Source organism: Acanthisitta chloris, unplaced genomic scaffold (assembly GCF_000695815.1).
Source record: "Acanthisitta chloris isolate BGI_N310 unplaced genomic scaffold, ASM69581v1 scaffold12574, whole genome shotgun sequence".
In the NCBI taxonomy this organism is placed as follows: Eukaryota; Metazoa; Chordata; class Aves; order Passeriformes; family Acanthisittidae; genus Acanthisitta; species Acanthisitta chloris.
Window position 1 is genome coordinate 1 of NW_008667701.1, and position 18,276 is coordinate 18,276.

Sequence of the window (18,276 nt, forward strand, 5' to 3'; positions counted from 1 at the left end):
GGGACCGTGTTCCAGCCCCCCTCCCGGCCCGGGATGCCCGCGGGGAGGACCACAGCCCGCTTTGCTGTGCGCTGCAGCCCCAGGCAGTTCGCTGCGTACCTGGCAGGTAATGATGCTTCACCCCGAGGCTGAGGGGAGAGGCAAACACAACTGCTCCACCTCAGCATGAGGAAGAACTTTTTGCCACGGAGGGTGGCAGAGCGCTGGGACAGCTGCACAGGGAGGGTGTGGAGCTTTCCCTTTCTGGTGACATTCCAAACCCACCTGGTTCCTGTATCACCTGTTCTAGGTGGCCCTGCCCAGACAGGGGGGGTTGGACTGGATGGTCTCCAGAGGGCCCTTCCAACCCCAACCATTCTGTGATTCCAAGATTTTTAGTATAATATTACACAGGCATTGTAGTGTCCTAAAGGCATAGAGACCAACAAGTTACTCAGATGAGCTTGTAACATTATTAAGGTGCTTAATTTAGTGAAAGATATGCAGGAAATTAATGGATGCGTGATGTCTAGAGTCTGTCCATAAAATCTGTGATGGCTGTTGCTATTCATAGAATCACAGAGTGATTTGGGTTGGAAAGGACCTTAAAGCTCATGCAGTTCCACCCCTTGCCATGGGCAGGGACACCTTCCACTAGACCAGGTTGCTCCAAGCCCCATCCAACCTGGCCTGGAACACTTCCAGGGATGGGGCAGCCACAGCTTCTCTGGGCAACCTGTGCCAGTGCCTCACCACCCTCACAGGGAACAATTCCTTCCCAATATCCCACCTAGACCTGCCCTCTGGCAATGGGAAGCCATTCTCCCTTGTCCTATCTTAAGCATTCATTTTCTAGTAATCTTGTACTGACTTATCATTTATTATCAGTAATAATATCTGTAATTGATCTTCACTTGCTGCCTCATTATCATAATTCCATCATGCAACATGACATTCACCTCTGGCATCTGTCATTTTAACTCAAATGTGTGAGCTGTGCCCATGAGACTGACCTGAAGCTGCTCCTATCTTTCACAGACATGGGTGTGCTTGTCCTGGAGGTACTGACCAAGCCTGACCACCTCCCCCTTGGTAGAGTGCAGATCACCAAACTGTCCCAGCTCTCTCCCAGCCATCCCATCAGTGGCTCTTTCTCTGTGGTGTCACCAACATCTGATAAACTTGGAGAGCTGCAGGTAGTCCTGATGTCTTTGCTTTTTATTATAAATGCAGTGCTGTAACTCCTGTGTAATCAGGTGTACTGATTATATGTAGCTGTACTAAGTACACTGCAGGCCTGGTCTCTGTCCAAGGCATTTGTGAGCTAAGGTAGCAGATAGAACATGCATCTTGATGGTGTCGACTCTGTTTTGTTTAGAAGGATGCGTGGTAATTCAGCTTGAGAAAGAGAAAATCTGTCACCTCTACGCTGAGTGAGTTTTAACAGTGGATTTAAAAATGGATACTCAGTTCTAACACTCTTCCAGAGCCTCACTGGGCTGAAATTGTAGGAGATTTTGAAATCTGGAATTCAGAAGGTTCTGTCTTGCAGCTCTGGCTCTGGGGAGTTGATGTGGAAAGATAGTTTGAAAACATGGAATGAGAAACAAGCATATCAGAGTTTTATGATGTGTCATAGCTACATTGCTTTATGTAGAAAAGCACCAGTTTTCTTTAGCATGGCAAGTTGAATACAGGATGTGCTGCACATAATTAAGAACAGAACAAAATATGACTTTCCCTTTCTGTCTTTTAGGTCTCACTGGTTCTAGAACCTCTGCCAGAACTGTATGACACCAGTACCTCTGTCCCAGCCACACAGGCAAGTCTGGACTCTGCTCCTGCTCAGGGAAGCAGCAAGCCACAGCTTCCAGCTGTATCCCAGCAGCCCAGGCACACACAGGTCACTGTTGTTGACCAAGAGCCTGTTACCAACAGCATGGCCACAACTCCCAGGTACCTTTTTTTCCCCCCGTGGCAAAATTCTGGTTTATTTTGCAGTTCACATTCTTTGTTTAAGTAATGGCTGTACACATGTGAGTTAAGGAACACTTGATCTCTTTGAGTGTGTGTTGTATGAAATCCAGAACGTTGAGTTTTTCTGGGCCTACAGGGACAGTTTGTTAGCTGATAGAAATTTGCATCCTATGGTGACTTAGTTCAGGCTATGTTAGTTGACACAAGAGGTGTCACAAATCATAGAATCAGAGAATGGTTTGGGTTGGAAGGACCTTAAAGACCATTTTGTTCCACCTACTGCCATGGGCAGGGACAACTTCCACTAGACCAGGTGGCTCGAAGCCCTGTCCAACCTGGCCTGGAACACTTCCAGGGATGGGGCAGCCACAGCTTCTCTGGGCAACCTGTGCCAGTGCCTTACCACCCTCACGTCAGACAACTTCCTCCTAATACCCAATCTAAGCATACTTTCTGTCAGTTTGAATCCGTTCCCCCTTGTCCTGTCACAACGTCCTCCTGGAAAAAAGTCTTCTAAAAACATTTTAAAAACTGAAACCTTTTACTTGCAGCTTGAGTTGGTCTCTCTGATTAAGCCTTAGCGGCAGCTGAGGAGTCATTAATGTGTCACATTTGTTTTTGGAGCATGTACCGCAGTGAGAATTTGAAGAAGTTTGAATCTTTTTTTGAATACCTTTTCCTTTAACACTTGTTAGTGAAATATCATTTCATTTTTCACTAGAGGAAAGGACCATTTGCTCTTTGAAGAGGACTCTGAGAATATAAAGGACACTTTTTCTGCCTCTCATCACCCTCTGATTTTACTGGATGAGCCTCTGAAAGTGAATCCTTCACATCAGTCCCTGTTGTTTCCCTCCAGCACTGATCCTGAAGCCCCTGCTAGAAGGAACACACAGATGCTCTCTGTGCACAACCCAGCTACAAAAGATCTGCTTTCAGGTTTGTGTGCAACTACCATGGTCTCTTAGATTCCACAACAAACAGCTCTCGGTAATATTTTGGGTGCCTATCCAGAGATGAGGTCTGAAGGACAAGGGGTACTTCACACCTTCTTGCTATATTATATCAAAAAACCTTTTACTTAAAAGGTTCTGATTTATACTTGTTGGAAGCTGTCTAGAGTTTGCAGCTCAGGCAAAATAGTGTCCCAGCAGGAGCTCTGCCCTAGAGGTATAATAGCAAAGAAAGCTCAGCTTCTCAGGCTGTTAAATCATTGACATGTCCTTTGAAATGACCATCAGAGCTCCTTCCATAGGTCTTGGGAGGGTTTCTATTCCATTGGCATTTTCAGGTGGAAAATGGTTTCCATCATCCTGAAGCTTTTTAGACCACAGACTGCCTGGACTGGGTTGGAATGAGCACCAGAGTAGGGCACATATTTGCTGTCCTTTGGATGTTATATTTTCAGAAAAGACCTAAAATTAGATATCCTAAGGTGATAAACCACTCTTCCCTAAATTAGTCTTGCTTCTGTGTCAGAATAATGCTCTTCCAGTGCCTGACTTGGTGTGTGCATGTGGATGAGTTTGTACAGTTCTGAGTGGGAGCCTGATGGACGATTCCCCTCTCTTACTCCCAGCTGAGCTGTTTTCTGGTGTATGACACACACTTCATCTGCAGTGTGTCAAGATCTCTTTATAACAGCAGCAAACAGAAGTTTCTTAACTGTAGCCAACACATTTATTATGTTTACATATTGCTTTTTAATTGCACTTGAATGCTGAAATGTAATCCTTGTGCTTATTCCTCAGCTCTCTTGGATCAAGGCAGTAAACTCCGTGACGCCATGGTGGTTTCTGCAATGAAGTCCAGCCCAGACATGGAGATTGAACTGAAAGAAGTGACTCCTTTCATAGAGAGAGACAATTCTAAAGCACCAACAAAGTGAGTTTGGGAGGGGGGAAGTGATATTTGAGTTCCAAACCATACATTTTTGAGGCCTTGTCAGGAAAGCTAAATACCGAGATTCATGGGATGTGTTTTAGGATTCTCATTCAAATGGGAATTTCTACCTGTGAGTAAAAGCCTAAATTTTGTGAACTGATTTTAATCTTCATGTAGTAAACCTTGATTTAAGTAATTGATTTTCTTGCCATTTTCATAGTATATTTGTATTTAGTGTAGAGTTCTTGGATAAGGAAGTATTAAATGTTGATAGGGAATAAGAGTAGTGTAAGGAAGTGCAAGTGAAATGGTACTTCATCACAGAGAGCAGGTTTTCAGGTAAGTGTATATAATTGGTGACCTAAATTGAGTACTTATGCACATTGTAGTTCGCATCTCCTGGTGCCAAAACACCTATGAAAATTTGCCTCTCTCACTGTTCTCAAAATTGTAGTCATTACCTTCTTCCACGTGACATTTTTTAGCAGATTTTAAAAAAAAAAGTGCTGGTGCTTTTTCAACTTCTAACTCCTCCTTTGTCTAGTGTTAGACTTAGTAAATGTTCTCAGTTCAGTGACATTTAGAAGTATTAAAACAAATGCTTTTTTTTTTTTTAATAGGAAGAACTTCAATTCTTTCTTTTTCCTCTGGAAAAATGTGAATATTGCTTGTTGTTCTTTGATAACCAGAAAGTAATGTCATTGCTTTTGACAGTCAGTGATGCAATTGCAGACACATTTTCAATAATTTCTGCTCAAACTGTTTGTATTTGTTTAAAAGTCAATGATTTTGGACGTTTTAGGAAAAATTGTTAGACCAGTTAACAGATTCCTCTACCAAACGCCTTACTAACCTTTTGGTTCCCCTTTTACTGCTCTCTGTGCCCCAATTGCTGTTATCCAGGATCTCAAAAGGCTTGAACTCCAGTTTTGTGCCCATTCCTGAAGATCTCCATCACTTTGCATCTGAAGTTTCAGGTCAGCAGTTAGACCTAAACTCTGAAGAGAGAGCAATACATTTACTGTTGGGCAGGTGAGTGTGATGCCCTGAGGGGAAAAATTGTCTTTATTTGACTGTTTTGTACTGAAAAATGTCTCTTGGCTCTGCAAGTTCCCCACTTTTTTTGGGAATGTAACCAGTGAATCACGTATGGAAGTAATGAAGGTGTTCTACAGCTCAGCTGTAGTGCATGACAATCTGGACAGCTCCCTCCTTTGGACACTCTCTTTATATATTTCTTACCTTGTGGTGCCCAGTACTGTACACAATGTAGTCCAAACCCAGATTCATTAGGAACTGCATGCAGAACTTGGAACATTGAGGTATGTTTCCTTCTCTTGTATCCACAGTGCTGATTTCTCTCCAGTGCATTCCTGGGATCACACAGGGTCACTTCTGGATTCTCTCTCCCTTGGGAATGAGGTGTATGACAGTGAGCTTGATGATCCCCATTATGACCAGAGTCTGCTGGAGAGGCTTTTCTACACAGCTCCTGTAAGTGAACACCAAAAGGAAGGTGCTTCAACAATCCCTAATGGGAAGAAACCCAGAACTTTGCGTGAAAAAGCTACAGATTTCAGTATTTGGAGGCTGAGTAAGCATTAGGTATCATACAGAAGCAATGTACTCATTGCTTAAAATTAATACTATTAAAAGAATACTGTCAAGGCTATAAAGTCAAGCACTGAGTTTGGAAATTGGTTGGATTGAGGCTGTCCAGGAAGACTTTTTCTTTCTAAACCTCTGAAAATTTTGATACCATTTTAATTGTTTTGAATGCTGCAGTCCATAAGGTTTTTTTCTTTCTAATTCATGTATCATGACCATTATGTATCTCTTAACAATAACAATTAACTTTTTATGTGCATTATTTCCGTTCAGAAATCTGATTCCAGTTTAAGTGATTTCCTCAGTGATGATGATGATGTTGATGTTAAATCCTCAAAAAAAGCATCCAAGACAGAAACTCTCAAGAAAGATGATCCAGTGAATCCACAGGATTTTAATGCCTTTGATCAAAATGTGACAGAAATTAAACCCAGGTAAATAGTTACACTAGTGGCTTCTGTTCTGACCTCATCTAAATTGTATTCCCTTTTTTCCATGGCAGAATTAATAAAAATATCCCTAAATATCCAGTTATCAAGCTTCACTTGTACAATACAGTTAGTTTTAAGGTTTTATGGCTCTTTTTTTATCTTAATTCAGCTCCAAACAATTTTTTCTTACAAATACTGCTATTTTTACAGTCAGGTTATGTTCATATCTCCAGAGGCACCAACACAAAACGATTCACAAGTCAAGTCTTGCAAATAAAGCACAAGTGAGATTTCAAACTCTGTCAAAAATCTTGTTGCTGTTCCTCTGCAGCAGACTTGTCCATGAGCATAGCTCTCATCTCCCTATTTTTGTGTATGACATTAAATGGAGCTTTTCTTTTTGAAGTGTTAGCACAAGACTTTTTTCAAAACATCAGCAATGTGGAACAGGCACTTTCTGATGTGTTTTCTTTCTTTTCAATCATGTACCCCAGGTACTCTAAGACTTCTGTTACAGAGACCACCAAATTTGTTGTAAAAATACATTAAAAAAATCCACAATTTAATGAATCATGAGCAGGGTTTAAATTATCCCACCAACCTACAATTTTCTTCTCATGTGGTCATGTTAAGAGCTTCACCTGGCCATGTTAAGAATGTTCCTGTAGTTCTGAGCCTCAGTTTTATCTCTCCAGCTCCTCTCCCACTGCAACACTTGCTGCTCTGGAAGAGCACACAGAAGCATCTTATGTCACATCCTTGAGTGCAGACAAGTTGGCATTGCTGCAGCAAATCCACCTGGCCAGAGTCATCATTGAAAGCTTGAAAATCTCTCCTGAGAACATCCAGTTTTCCCCAAGGAAGGAAGGTTTAATGGGGAAACCTCCACGGCCTACAACTGTTAATAAGTGGTAAGGGGAATTGTTTCTCCCCTCCGTGTTTCCTGTGCCTTCAAGGGACATTTCCCTGAGGCCTGTTGTGTAGTCTAGCTTGCCTAAGCTCTCCAGGCTTCTGAGGGCTTCTTATTTCTCTGCTTCTCTCAGGAAATTGCATCTCATAAGCTTGGGAAAGAGATGTGACTAATTTATCCTGATGTGGGCTCGCTTCAGGCTGTGCTTTTTCAGGCGTTTGGGGGAGGTAGAAGGTGTATTTCTTGTGTACTTTTGTGCCTGGCAGAACCTTGAAAACAAGGTTTATGGAAAGGGAATAGGCATATATATATATAATTTACTGAAGGAATTCAGGTGGTTCAGTTATCTTAAAAAGTAGTGACAATAAACTGTGTGTATGGAACTTGCCTGCTGTGTTCAGTTTCATGATGCACATTAGATTTTTTGATGGTTTGTGATAATTCATGCACTTGTTTTACTCATAGCACCTTCTTTGTGGAGTACCATTTCCCTGTGGGAGTCTCCAAGGATGATAAAGGACAGATCTCCATAACAACAGAAGTAATTCGAGTAGCTTCAAGTAAAATCACAGATGGTGGTAAGAGCATTGTATTCTCCCCTTATATTTAGGGTCTTCTTCATCTCTTATAAAGTATTTAGTAGTGTTTTCTGTGTATTTCCTTTGCTGCCTGAAAAGCACTTCTGCCCCCAGAGTTGCTGTGTTGCAGAGAATGGAATGGTTCTCCCAGGGAGGAGGAAACCAAGGGGTTTTTTAGTTTATTTTTTTCTTCCAAGAGTTATCCATATTGTGATTTTCACATTTCTTCTCCTATGGATGAAATGTCAACTCAGTAAGGCTATTCCTTCATTTCGACATAAAGCTAATATCCTCCCTACACTAGTAGGGGGACAATAAATTACTTTGAGAAATATCAGAGATACTATACCTGAAATAAGTAGTTTTTCAGATGCTGAAGTATGTCAGCATCTCCAAGAGCTCAGATAATCTGCTGGATCCAAGGGATCTTGAGTCTCTGCTCAAATCAGTAGACACCAGTCTCTTTACTGAGAGTCAGCAGTGTTTGTGTCCCTGAGAACAATTTCTGTTTCTCTTCTCACTGAGCAGAGAATGCTGTGTGAGCAAGATCCTCTCTGCCCAGCCTTCCTAGGAACTGGAATTCCAGGGGGACTTTCAAATGCCTCTTCCATATGGACATTCATTGATCTTTCTGTGTGGCACTTGAGAGGTCTGAGGATAATTCTGAGTTCTTTTGTATATTCTCCACTTGTGGCCAGACAAAACGCATTTCTTCTGAACCTTTGTAACACAGCCACTGTAATACAAAACTCCTGCCCTTTGCCTTGTGTGGATTCCAGCTCTTGGGAACCTGGAAAAATAGATTGGGCTGAAAATAATTTGAAGAACACATCAAGACCATTCACTGTAGCGTTATCCTTCCTGAGTGCTGTTTATCTCATTTATTGAAGATGCCGAATGGGGAAAATTCCATAGATATCCCAGACAAGCACTAGAAGTGCTGCACTTCCAGTTGGAAGTTTCCTTATGGCTGACCTGCATCTTTGTCATCACAAGAATACTTCCATATCCACTGTGAACAAGGAAAACATAGTACTTAGACACTGTTGTTGTACTCTCTCCTAGACTAAATGTCAATTCATTCCATCTTTTCTTGCTGATACCTCTTTTCTCCTGAAGCTGCAATTATTCTTGCAGCTCAGCTTTGACTCTTTCAAGAACCACCTTGAACTCTATTGCTCAAAATGAGTCAGGGTTCTTCCACTGAAGAAGGGCAAGTCTGATTGAGACTTGGTATCACCTGCAGCCTCTAAATGCTGTTATAGTCTTAAGTTTGTCCTGCTGCCCTCCTGCTATTTCCTGCTCTTGGAAAATGAGGAGCAGTTTACTTTGGCCTTAATAAGTAATGCAAAATTTAATGATTGTGTGTGTAATAAAGCAATCTCCAGAGGAAAGTTTGTATACATTCAGGTAATTTTTAATACTTGTTGCTCCTGTAAGCAATAAAAAAAGGAAAAAACAAAAGGAGGAGTAAATGGCCTGCAGAGTTGTAACGTAATTTATTAGGTTGAAACCTCAAGAGATTCTTGTTGATGGTTCCAGCAACAGCCCTTCCCATTTCAGCTCCTAACTTTGATCTTTGAATTGGCAGATTTTGCAAATACTCTGTGTGTGTGTCCTTCCTTCTCAGAAGTGCCATCACTTTCCCTTCATACCTTCATGTGTGCTCACCCTGTGTGTTCTCTGCAGAGACTGAAGATTCTGTTCCTGATATAGGTGAAAGGACAGGTTGTAACTCTGAATGCAGCTAAGAGCTCACAAATCTGTCTCCCTCACAGTGGTGAAATTTCAGCGGCGGTTTGTGTTCCCTGTGCGGTTTGTTGGAAGGATACTGGAGCATTGGTGGAGCTCTGACCTTGCCTTTAAAATCTACATGAGAAAAAGCACACAAAAAAAGGTACGTGTCAGAAGGTGTTTCAACTTTGTGTATTGAAAAGCAAAGAAATTCTTGGCTGTTTGATTTCATAGCATGTTAAGGGTTGGAATGGACCTTAGAGATCATCCAGCCCCAACCCCCTGCCCTGGGCAGGGACACCTCCCACCAGAGCAGGTTGCTCAAGAATTTATCCAACCTGGCTGTGACACTGCCAGGGTTGAGGCATCCACAGCCTCCCTGGTAAACCTCTGCCAGTGTCTCACCACCCTCACAGTAAAGAATTTCTTCCTAATATCTAATCTAAATTTCCCCTCTTTCAATTTGTCCCCATTACTCCTTGTCCTATCATATCACTACATAACAAAGAGTCCCTCTCCAGCCTCCCTGTAATCCCTTCAGGCACTGGAACCTGTTGTGAGGTCTCCACACAACCTGCTCTTCTCCAGGCTGAACAGCCCCAACTTTCTCAGCCTATCTCCATAGGGGAGGTGCTCCAGTCCTCTTACCAGCTTTGTGGCCTCCTCTGGACTTGCTCTAACAGTTCCTTGTCCATCCATTTGCCCCAGACACTTAACACAGGCAAAACAAAGTCATGTGGCTTGACTGAACCACTTCTTAATCAATCAGATATTAGGAAGGGAAATGACATTATATTTAGATAGTATAACTTGAACTGATTGCTGTTCAGTCATCACAGAATCACAGAATATCCCAAGTTGGACCCACAAGGATCCAATCCTTTGGCACTGCACAGGACACCCCAACAATCCCACCATGTGCCTGAGAGCATTGTCCAAATGCTTCTTGAGCTCTGTCAGGCTTGGGGCTGTGACCACTGCCCTGGGGAGCTGTTCCAGGCTTATCACTCTTGTCACTCCATTAAAGGATTTTCTGAGTTCAAGACTGACAGGCAGAAAAAATTGTCATTACCTCATCTTTAAAACTGTTTTTGTGCTGTTTAAGCACATTGGATCAATTATAAACATTATTCTTCCATGAGAACACAGCTCATTTAGCAATATAGAATGAAGCTCGTGTGGATACAGTTTGTATCTTTACTCTGCCCAGGGTAAGGGGAATAATGTGAGCTGTGAAAAAATGGTGTAACTTGTGCTTTCTGTGGAGGAAAAAATGTACATTTCTGTTCACTAAGATTATTTACATCATCATCTACATGAGATGAAGATGGTGAGAGGAGTTAATTCTTGTATTTTACTCAACACCAAGGACATCTGCCTGTCTGTTCTAGTAGGAACTTTCCTTTTAATGGGGGAATAAATTCTGTCTGTAAGTATGGATATTTGGTTCAGGTACTAGATTTGGGATGTTCATTTTTTTGCCTTAATCTGGAACTGTTTACAGTAGGTACTAAGAGAATTTGTCTTACTCTTGTCGTAGTGAGACTGGAAATTGGTACTAAGGGAAACTTTGCTCCAAATCCCTGTTGGTACAACTAACCTTGGAGGAATGGGGAGGGTGTGTGGCTGCCCATGGCTTCCCACAAAGCTTTGGTTTCACAAGATGCTCTTAGTTCTTTAATCATGACAGAAATGTTGCAGAATTGATTCTTTACCTGCCCTCAGGCCATGGCCATTGGCACAGCAGCACTTCAGTTACGTGAGGTGATCCAGGCCGAGCTGCTCACTGTCAGCTGTGAAATACCTGTAGAAAAGGAGGGAGGTCAGACACAAGTTGGACCACTAAAGGTATGTGTTTTACCATCTAAAGTCTGAGTTAAACGACCTGTTGTTAACTAATTTTGGCTGCATACTTTTGCTTTATTTTTTCATCCTCTTTCTTTTCTCTCTTTTAGTCAGGTCTTGAATGTGAAGGTTTGTAAGACAAATACAAGATAACATGAAATTTTTTTATTCCTTAGAGGTTTGGAGAAATACTTTGAATCTCCTGCATGTCTAAGGATGTTGTCAATAAGCTGAGGCCTGGATACAGAAACCACAGGCAGATTTTGAGTGGCACATCTTCAGGGCTGAGAGCTTTGGCTTTGGCTTCATGTGTGACATGAACTGAGGTCTCTCCTGCCACAAAGGCCTGATATCCCCTGTCACTGGTACCATCTTGTCACCTCAGGAGTTATCTTCTCCAGCCAAAGTTTTTTCCTTTATTCAGAGGAGGCCACCAAGATGATTATATCCTCAAAGCCTCTCCTTTGAGGAAAAGCTGAGACAGTTGGGATTGTTCAGCCTGGAGAAGAGAAGGCTTTGGGGTGACCTAATTGCAGCATTCCAGGACCTGAAGGAGCCTAAAGGAAAGATGGAGAGAGACCATTTGCAAGGGCCTGGAGTGACAGGACAAGGGGGAATGGCTTCCCACTGCCAGGGGGCAGGGTTAGATGGGATATTGGGAAGAAATTGTTCCCTCTGAGGGTTGTGAGGCACTGGCACATGTTGCCTAGGGCAGCTGTGGCTGCCTCATCCCTGGAAGTGTTCCAGGCCAGGTTGAATGGGGCTTGGAGCAACCTGGTCTAGTGGAAGGTATCCCTGTCCATGGCAGGGAGTGGAACTGGATGAGCTTTAAGATCCTTCCAACCTGTAATTGTATAGATTTGTACTCCAGTTTGGGCTTTATTTGATAAAACCACATGTGGTTTATTTTGCAGCAACAGCTACAGCTTGTAACCAGCATGTGCCTTAGGGTAAGCTTTCTGGATGAGGAGAGAACATAGTTCTTTAGCTAAACATGTGATGTACTTTCCTGAGTTTCTGTTGCAGTCCCTTGTATTTGTATGAGGCACATCTGACGAGGCTTCTCTGCCTTGCCCCATGCAGGTGTCCTTAGAACTTGCAGCCAACAACAAAGACTTCACCTGCACTGCTGCCAGGTCAGCTAGAGCTGGGCAGCAAGTCCCTGCTCATGCTATAAGAAGCTCCCAGCTGGAATTCCAGGAGCCCAACAAGAAGAGTGTAAATGCAGGAAGTCCTCACTGCTTGAAAATGATCCCAGAGGACTCCCAGGAGCCAGGAGTGGGCAGCAGGAAGGCTGTGCCAACCCTTGTAGCCAAGCCAGTACTGGCACAGCTAACTCCATCTGAGGAAGATGGGTTATTGCTACATATGCTGCTGATGGTGCCTGATGGAAAAGGTTTTGTTGCTGAAGGCCATGGGCTCCCCAGTTCTTGCAATGTATATTTGAACTTCAAGTTGTTCAGCACTGAGGAGGCAACAAGATCTGCTGTTGTATGGGGCACAACACAGCCTGCCTTTAAGTACTGGCACAGCTAACTCCATCTGAGGAAGATGGGTTATTGCTACATATGCTGCTGATGGTGCCTGATGGAAAAGGTTTTGTTGCTGAAGGCCATGGGCTCCCCAGTTCTTGCAATGTATATTTGAACTTCAAGTTGTTCAGCACTGAGGAGGCAACAAGATCTGCTGTTGTATGGGGCACAACACAGCCTGCCTTTAATTTTTCTCAGGCAAGTCATTCATTTTCCAGTTTACACTGATTGAAGTGTTCTATTCCACATTGACAAAACATTTCATAGGTAAGTTACTTTTAAATGTGTAGGAACATCTCTGCTTGGCTCTGTCCAGTATATTAGAAGTATTTTCAGTATTGTTTTGGCTGATTGCACAGTTTGGAATGCAGTTATTTGAGTCATCTTAATAATAAATGAGGCCCTTGAAGTATGAAGGAGAAGTGGTCAGAAAAATTTAGGTTAAAAGTGAAAAAAATGGACTTATTTCTTTTGTTTTGTCAAGTAAACATATTGTTGGTGACATCCTAATATGTAGGTGTAGAATTTTTGTGTGTGTTCCATTGCCTGGTGTTCTTTTTCTTCTCAATGGATGTATCAGCACATAAGTGTGGGTTTTACTGGCCTAACATGGGCCAGAGCCTTCCCCCAGCAAACAGCAGAATTTCAGGCATTCAGCAATGTTAGGAGTTTGTGATCTTATGTGGACATTTTTCTTTGGAAATGTCAGGATGCTCAAATGTATTGCATGTGTTATCAGAATGCACTGTACTCAGCCAATATTTTCCAATGAATTCTGTGTACTAATTCTGCATTAAACCCTCTCAGGTGATACCTTTTTCACTAACTTCCAAACACTTGGAGAGGCTGAAGAACAATGTGATGATTATTGAAGTGTGGAACAAGATGGGAAGCCCTGGCTGTGACAGACTGCTAGGATTAGTGAAACTTCCTCTGCATCAGTTTTACATCTCATTCAAGTAAACATCATCCTTTTTTCATATTTTATTGGGGTGGGAAATATCCTAACTGATGCTTCAGAGAGAGGTCATGGATGCTGTCTGGGAGTTGTGTGGGAGGACTCTTAATTATAATTCATAGCAAAAGGTATTTTTGCCCTGCCAAGCTTCCTGTAGCTCTTTCCTACACTGAGCAGCATATCAGTAAGTTGCACTGTCCTTGCACAGAAGTACAAGTAGACTGTGAGAAATAAAGTCACTCTGCTGCTTCGGGTTTGGGGCCTGTTTAACTTGTGGTCCTATGAAGGACTAAAACTAGAAGACATCAAAGTGACTTCACAGGGAAATTAAGTGTGACTTTCCATTGGCGATTTTCCAAGATGATGACTGAGTGGTTTTGTCCCTGATTATGCTCTGCAGAGATCCTGTAGGCATACTGTCCAGCTGCTCAGCCTGGGATAATGCTTGTGGTGTCAAAAAGGTCTCCAAAATCTTCATGTTATATTTGTTTTATCTGATGAGTCTCTCCAGAGTTCTTTGCTCTTTGTGGTTTAATCTCTTGGTTTCTTGTTCAGTCAAGTAATATACGTGTTTAAAACAGTTTAAATTAATGGAAATCCTGGGCAGAAGAGATTCTTCCTAATGCAGAGGATTAATTCCTTTTATTGTGGTCAGACCTAGTGATAGGTGGAAATCAGATGGTGCTGGAGCTGACTGGACACTACTTTGTTAGTTAGTACTGTGTCATTTGTATGATTTTTTTTCAGTTATCCACTGTATTTTACTTGTGTATACCTTAACATCTCAGGATGGTTTGGGTTGAAAGGAACCTTGAAGTTCATCCGGTTCCACCCCGTGCCATGAGCAGGGACACCCTCCATTAGCCCAGGTTGTTTCAAGCCCCATCCAACCTGGACTTGAATATGTTCAGTGTCAGTATTAGAAGTTTTTACATTTTTGTGGGAGATTGTCCCTGTTCCTTCTTTTCTTCTGGCCCAGATCCATCCCCAAAGGCATATAACTCCCTCAGAGAAGTATAATATGGCTTCAGAGTGTTGCTGGGAGTCTTGTTCCTGTTCTCCTCACTTGTCAGTCTCTAGGCTACATTAGGTTTTGGAAAGCTGTCCTTTGTCATTGCTGATGATAACCTTGTGCACTCAGCAGGTCATGGATCTGTGCTGTGTGAAAACTACTGTAATTGGGGCACATTTTGGAGGAATGGAACCTAAAATGAGCTCCCTGTGATCATGTTCCTATTCGGATGTCTCATTCTCATGCTGAGCCTATTTTGTTTGGTTTATTTTCTTTTTGTTTTAATCTCTTGTAGAGATCCAAAGATTTCCCACCTGCTCCTTCAGGCTCAGTACCCAGTGGTTGCTGTGGACAGCTACATGCCTGTCATCGATGTTTTTACTGGCAGCAGAAGTGGGAGCCTGAGGGTCATTTTGGCAATGGGATCAGCTGATCAAATAGTGGCACTGCAAAGGCTAAAATGTGAAGAAGGAATGGTACCTCCTGCCACACAACGTCCTTCCCACTCTCTGGACCTTCCTCCTGCAAAACCCACAATGGTATTTATTGCTCAGTGAATCCCCATACTCCTCAAAAGGTTTTTCCCTTTCACATGTCCTTGACAGCAAGAATTTGCATTGGAAATAAGGATCAAACCCCCTAGAATTGCCAAAGGATTCTCAGCTTGTTTACTCTGTTTTCACAGGGACAAAATACCTTCCTGCTTGCCAAAGGTGTGTGAATGATAATGGTGTTGATAAACTAAGGCCATTGGAGAAAAATGTGGGTGCAGATAGTGTTGTTAGAGCTTAGAGACTGTTGTTCCAGTGTTTACAAGGCAAAATGTCTGTGGTTTTACCAGAGGGTTCATTAACAGACCAGTGATCCCCAATCTCTTTTTGATGCTGCAGCAAATTTTGTTATAAATGATCACATTCTACACAGAATTATATTGTTTACACTCTTTTCTTACCAGCTTGCTCTCACCAGTCTGGGTATTTTTTTATTGTCTTGCATATCCACTGCTTCTGTCTACATGGTAAGGGCAGTTTAAAAACTCCCAAATTGTAGAAAGTCTAAATTCTCACAGCCTTACCACGGATGTTTTGCCACTACCTTTGAACTGGATGAGTAGGAACTTTTATGCTTTTTATGTTCTGTGTGTTTTGGCTATTGCAGGAAAAAAACCCAAATTTACTATCAGGTTTGCATTGTGTCTGTGAACATTAGGAGTAAAATAGCAGATAGTGGTTCTACCCCCATCTCAGGCTTTCTAGATTCTTATCATATATAATTGTTTATGTTGGAAGATCCCATCAAATCCAGCCATTCCCCCAGCACTGCCAAGGCCACACTAAACCATGTCCCCAAGAGCCACATCTACGTATCTTTTAAATACCTCCAGGAATGAATTGACCATTTCCCTGGGCAGCCTGTTGAGATGTTCCCAGTTTCCTCAAGAGTCATCCTTTCCATGTGGGTTCCCTTTACTTTGTTAGCAGTTGGACCAAGAAGGGGAAGACCTGATGGAGCATGTGTTTGAGATCCATGTGGAGAGTGTGAAAGGACTCACTCCCTTACAGTCCACTGTCTGGGGAGAGGCTGACTGCTACGTCCAATACTACTTTCCTGTTCAGGAGGCTGGTTGTGGTGCACTGCAAGGCCCTGAGTTGCACGAGGATGGTAAGTTTAGTTTCTAATCCATTGTTATGTAGAGCATTGCTTGAATTCAATATTGTTTAGTACTGTTCTCTCTGCCTGAATGTGAGGGTGTGTGTTTTTCTGAGCTTTCAGGGTGCCAGTGCTTGTGTTCCTCAGAAGATCTGCTTCCAACTGTACTTGGGCTGTGTCATTGAATTAAAAGCCTTATTTGACTTAGGCAGGTGGCGAGTTCCCAGCCAAGAAAGATACCTGGCTCTGAATCTCTTCCCTTGGTACCTTTTTGTTAAAGATATCCTTGAGGGTTGCTCCAACTGGTTCCACAAAGGTGCAGGAACAGGGTCACAGAGAATACTGAGATTTTGTATCCAGTTAAATTCAACAAAGGCTTTACATGCACAAATCATTCAAAATGCTCATTTTGCTCTCTACAACTCCCTGACAGGAGGTGCAGCCAAGTGGGGGTTGGGCTCTGCTTCTAGGGAACAAGGGACAGGACCAGAGAAAACAGCCTCGAGTTGTGCCAGGGGAGGTTTAGGTTGGATATTAGGGAAAGTTTCTTCATCAAAAGGGTTGTCCAGCCCTGGCACGGCCTGTCCAGGGCAGAAGTGGAGTCACCATCTCTGAAAATGATAAAAAAAATGTAGATGTGGCACTTGGGGACATGATTTAGTGGGGTCCTTGGCAGTGCTGGGGAAAAGTTGGATTTGCTGATCTTAGAGGGCTTTTCCCACCTTAATGATTCTATGATTTTCATGGATATACCAAGAGAAGACCTGGTTGGTTTAGGTCATTAGATTTATCATAGAATGGTTTGGGTTGGAAGCAGCCTTCAAGATAATACAGTTCTGGCCCTGTGCCATGGGCAGGGACACCTTCCCATAGGCCAGGCTGCTCCAACCTGGCCTTGAACACTCTCAGGGATGGAGCAGCCACAGCTTCTCTGGGCAACCTGTGCCAGTGCCTCAACACCTTGACAGGGAAGAATTCCTTCCCAATCTCATCTAAACCCTCCATTTTTTGAGATCATAAAAGAGTGTTTAAATAATTGCCCTTGTACAAAAGGACATAGTGTTGATCTGAGTGCCTTGAATCCCTAACATATGTTCCCACTGAAGAATGACAGTCAACAGCATTGTTCCATAGCAACTCTGTGGGATTTGTCAGCTTTCAGCCACATTCAGCAGTAGCTTCCAGCCTGTGGCATACAGGGTCATGGGACTGCATGGATTGCTTGTGAAAGCTTTGGGAAGTGAAGCTCAGAGAAGCAAACCTTCTCTCAGGAGAATTTGACTTCCTGCCTCCTGAAAGATTGCAGACAGGAAAAGGCTGGAATCTTCAACCATTTTTAACCAACTCTGCTTGACTTGTAGGCATCAAATTAAAGGCATTTCGAACAGCAACCACTTTGTGTGTCCCTGATCCTGTCTTTAATGATAAGCATCATCATTCTCTGTTGGTTCCTGCTTATGTCCCAGTCCAGAGGCTCCTGGTCAGTGCATTTATGGCACCAGGAACAGCTGGAGGAGGAATCCAGTTTGAAGTCTGGTGCAGGTACAGAATAACATCCTGTTCTTTGTAGATGGCACAGCAATACAGGTAGAGATAGATATATCTGGTATTGAAAAATCTCTAGCTGTGGAATGGATATTGCATGGTATTTGCTAATAATAGCTGGAAAAAAAGTCAACTCATGAACACTTGGTGATGAGTATCTGCATTTAAGACCTGTGAGCCTTTTTTCCTTCCCAAGACTGCTAATGGCTCTGTTCTTTTTACAACTTCTTCAGAAAGTGTGTGGTCTTTGTTTACTTTCTTCCACTGTTTTTATCAGCATAACAATCTAAAAGTAGTGCTTAAATGCTTGACACATCTAAATTTTACTTACTAGCAGCATATTGCATTGTGTTGGGTTTGGTTTTTTCCCCAATACAGATGTCCATGACAAATGATATAAAATGTTTTGTAAGTTCAAATTGTTCCTTTGGCAACTGAAGTTAATTAATAGTAGTGAAGAGCAGAAGCCATGAAGACAAATAGCTTTAGAAAAACATAATGATAATAATCTGTTCATCCTGTAGTAATCAAGTCAATTTGCACGGCCACATGAGCATTACTATGTGCTGGATGTGTTTACATTCATGTTGGGAATGACCAAAGCAGCTGAAGTGACCAGTTGTTAGTACTTGG

The 18,276-nt window shown here is 42.5% G+C and overlaps 1 protein-coding gene across 1 annotated transcript in view; it reads left to right on the forward strand.

Moving 5' to 3' along the window:
• Positions 1-3: 3 nt before the first annotated feature.
• Positions 4-18,276, forward strand: part of C2CD3 (C2 calcium-dependent domain containing 3) — a gene marked incomplete at its 5' end in the record, with an annotated part of 39,499 nt that continues 21,226 nt past the window's right edge. Inside the window, 18 exons of the mRNA XM_009072611.1 lie at positions 4-106; positions 1,018-1,175; positions 1,736-1,935; positions 2,678-2,895; positions 3,708-3,840; positions 4,744-4,872; positions 5,190-5,334; positions 5,722-5,882; positions 6,575-6,790; positions 7,255-7,367; positions 9,146-9,264; positions 10,827-10,949; positions 12,030-12,342; positions 12,543-12,676; positions 13,286-13,437; positions 14,744-14,987; positions 15,927-16,110; positions 17,460-17,640. Coding sequence (XP_009070859.1) covers positions 4-106; positions 1,018-1,175; positions 1,736-1,935; positions 2,678-2,895; positions 3,708-3,840; positions 4,744-4,872; positions 5,190-5,334; positions 5,722-5,882; positions 6,575-6,790; positions 7,255-7,367; positions 9,146-9,264; positions 10,827-10,949; positions 12,030-12,342; positions 12,543-12,676; positions 13,286-13,437; positions 14,744-14,987; positions 15,927-16,110; positions 17,460-17,640 — 3,026 coding nt within the window. The remainder of the gene's footprint in view (positions 107-1,017; positions 1,176-1,735; positions 1,936-2,677; positions 2,896-3,707; positions 3,841-4,743; positions 4,873-5,189; positions 5,335-5,721; positions 5,883-6,574; positions 6,791-7,254; positions 7,368-9,145; positions 9,265-10,826; positions 10,950-12,029; positions 12,343-12,542; positions 12,677-13,285; positions 13,438-14,743; positions 14,988-15,926; positions 16,111-17,459; positions 17,641-18,276) is intronic.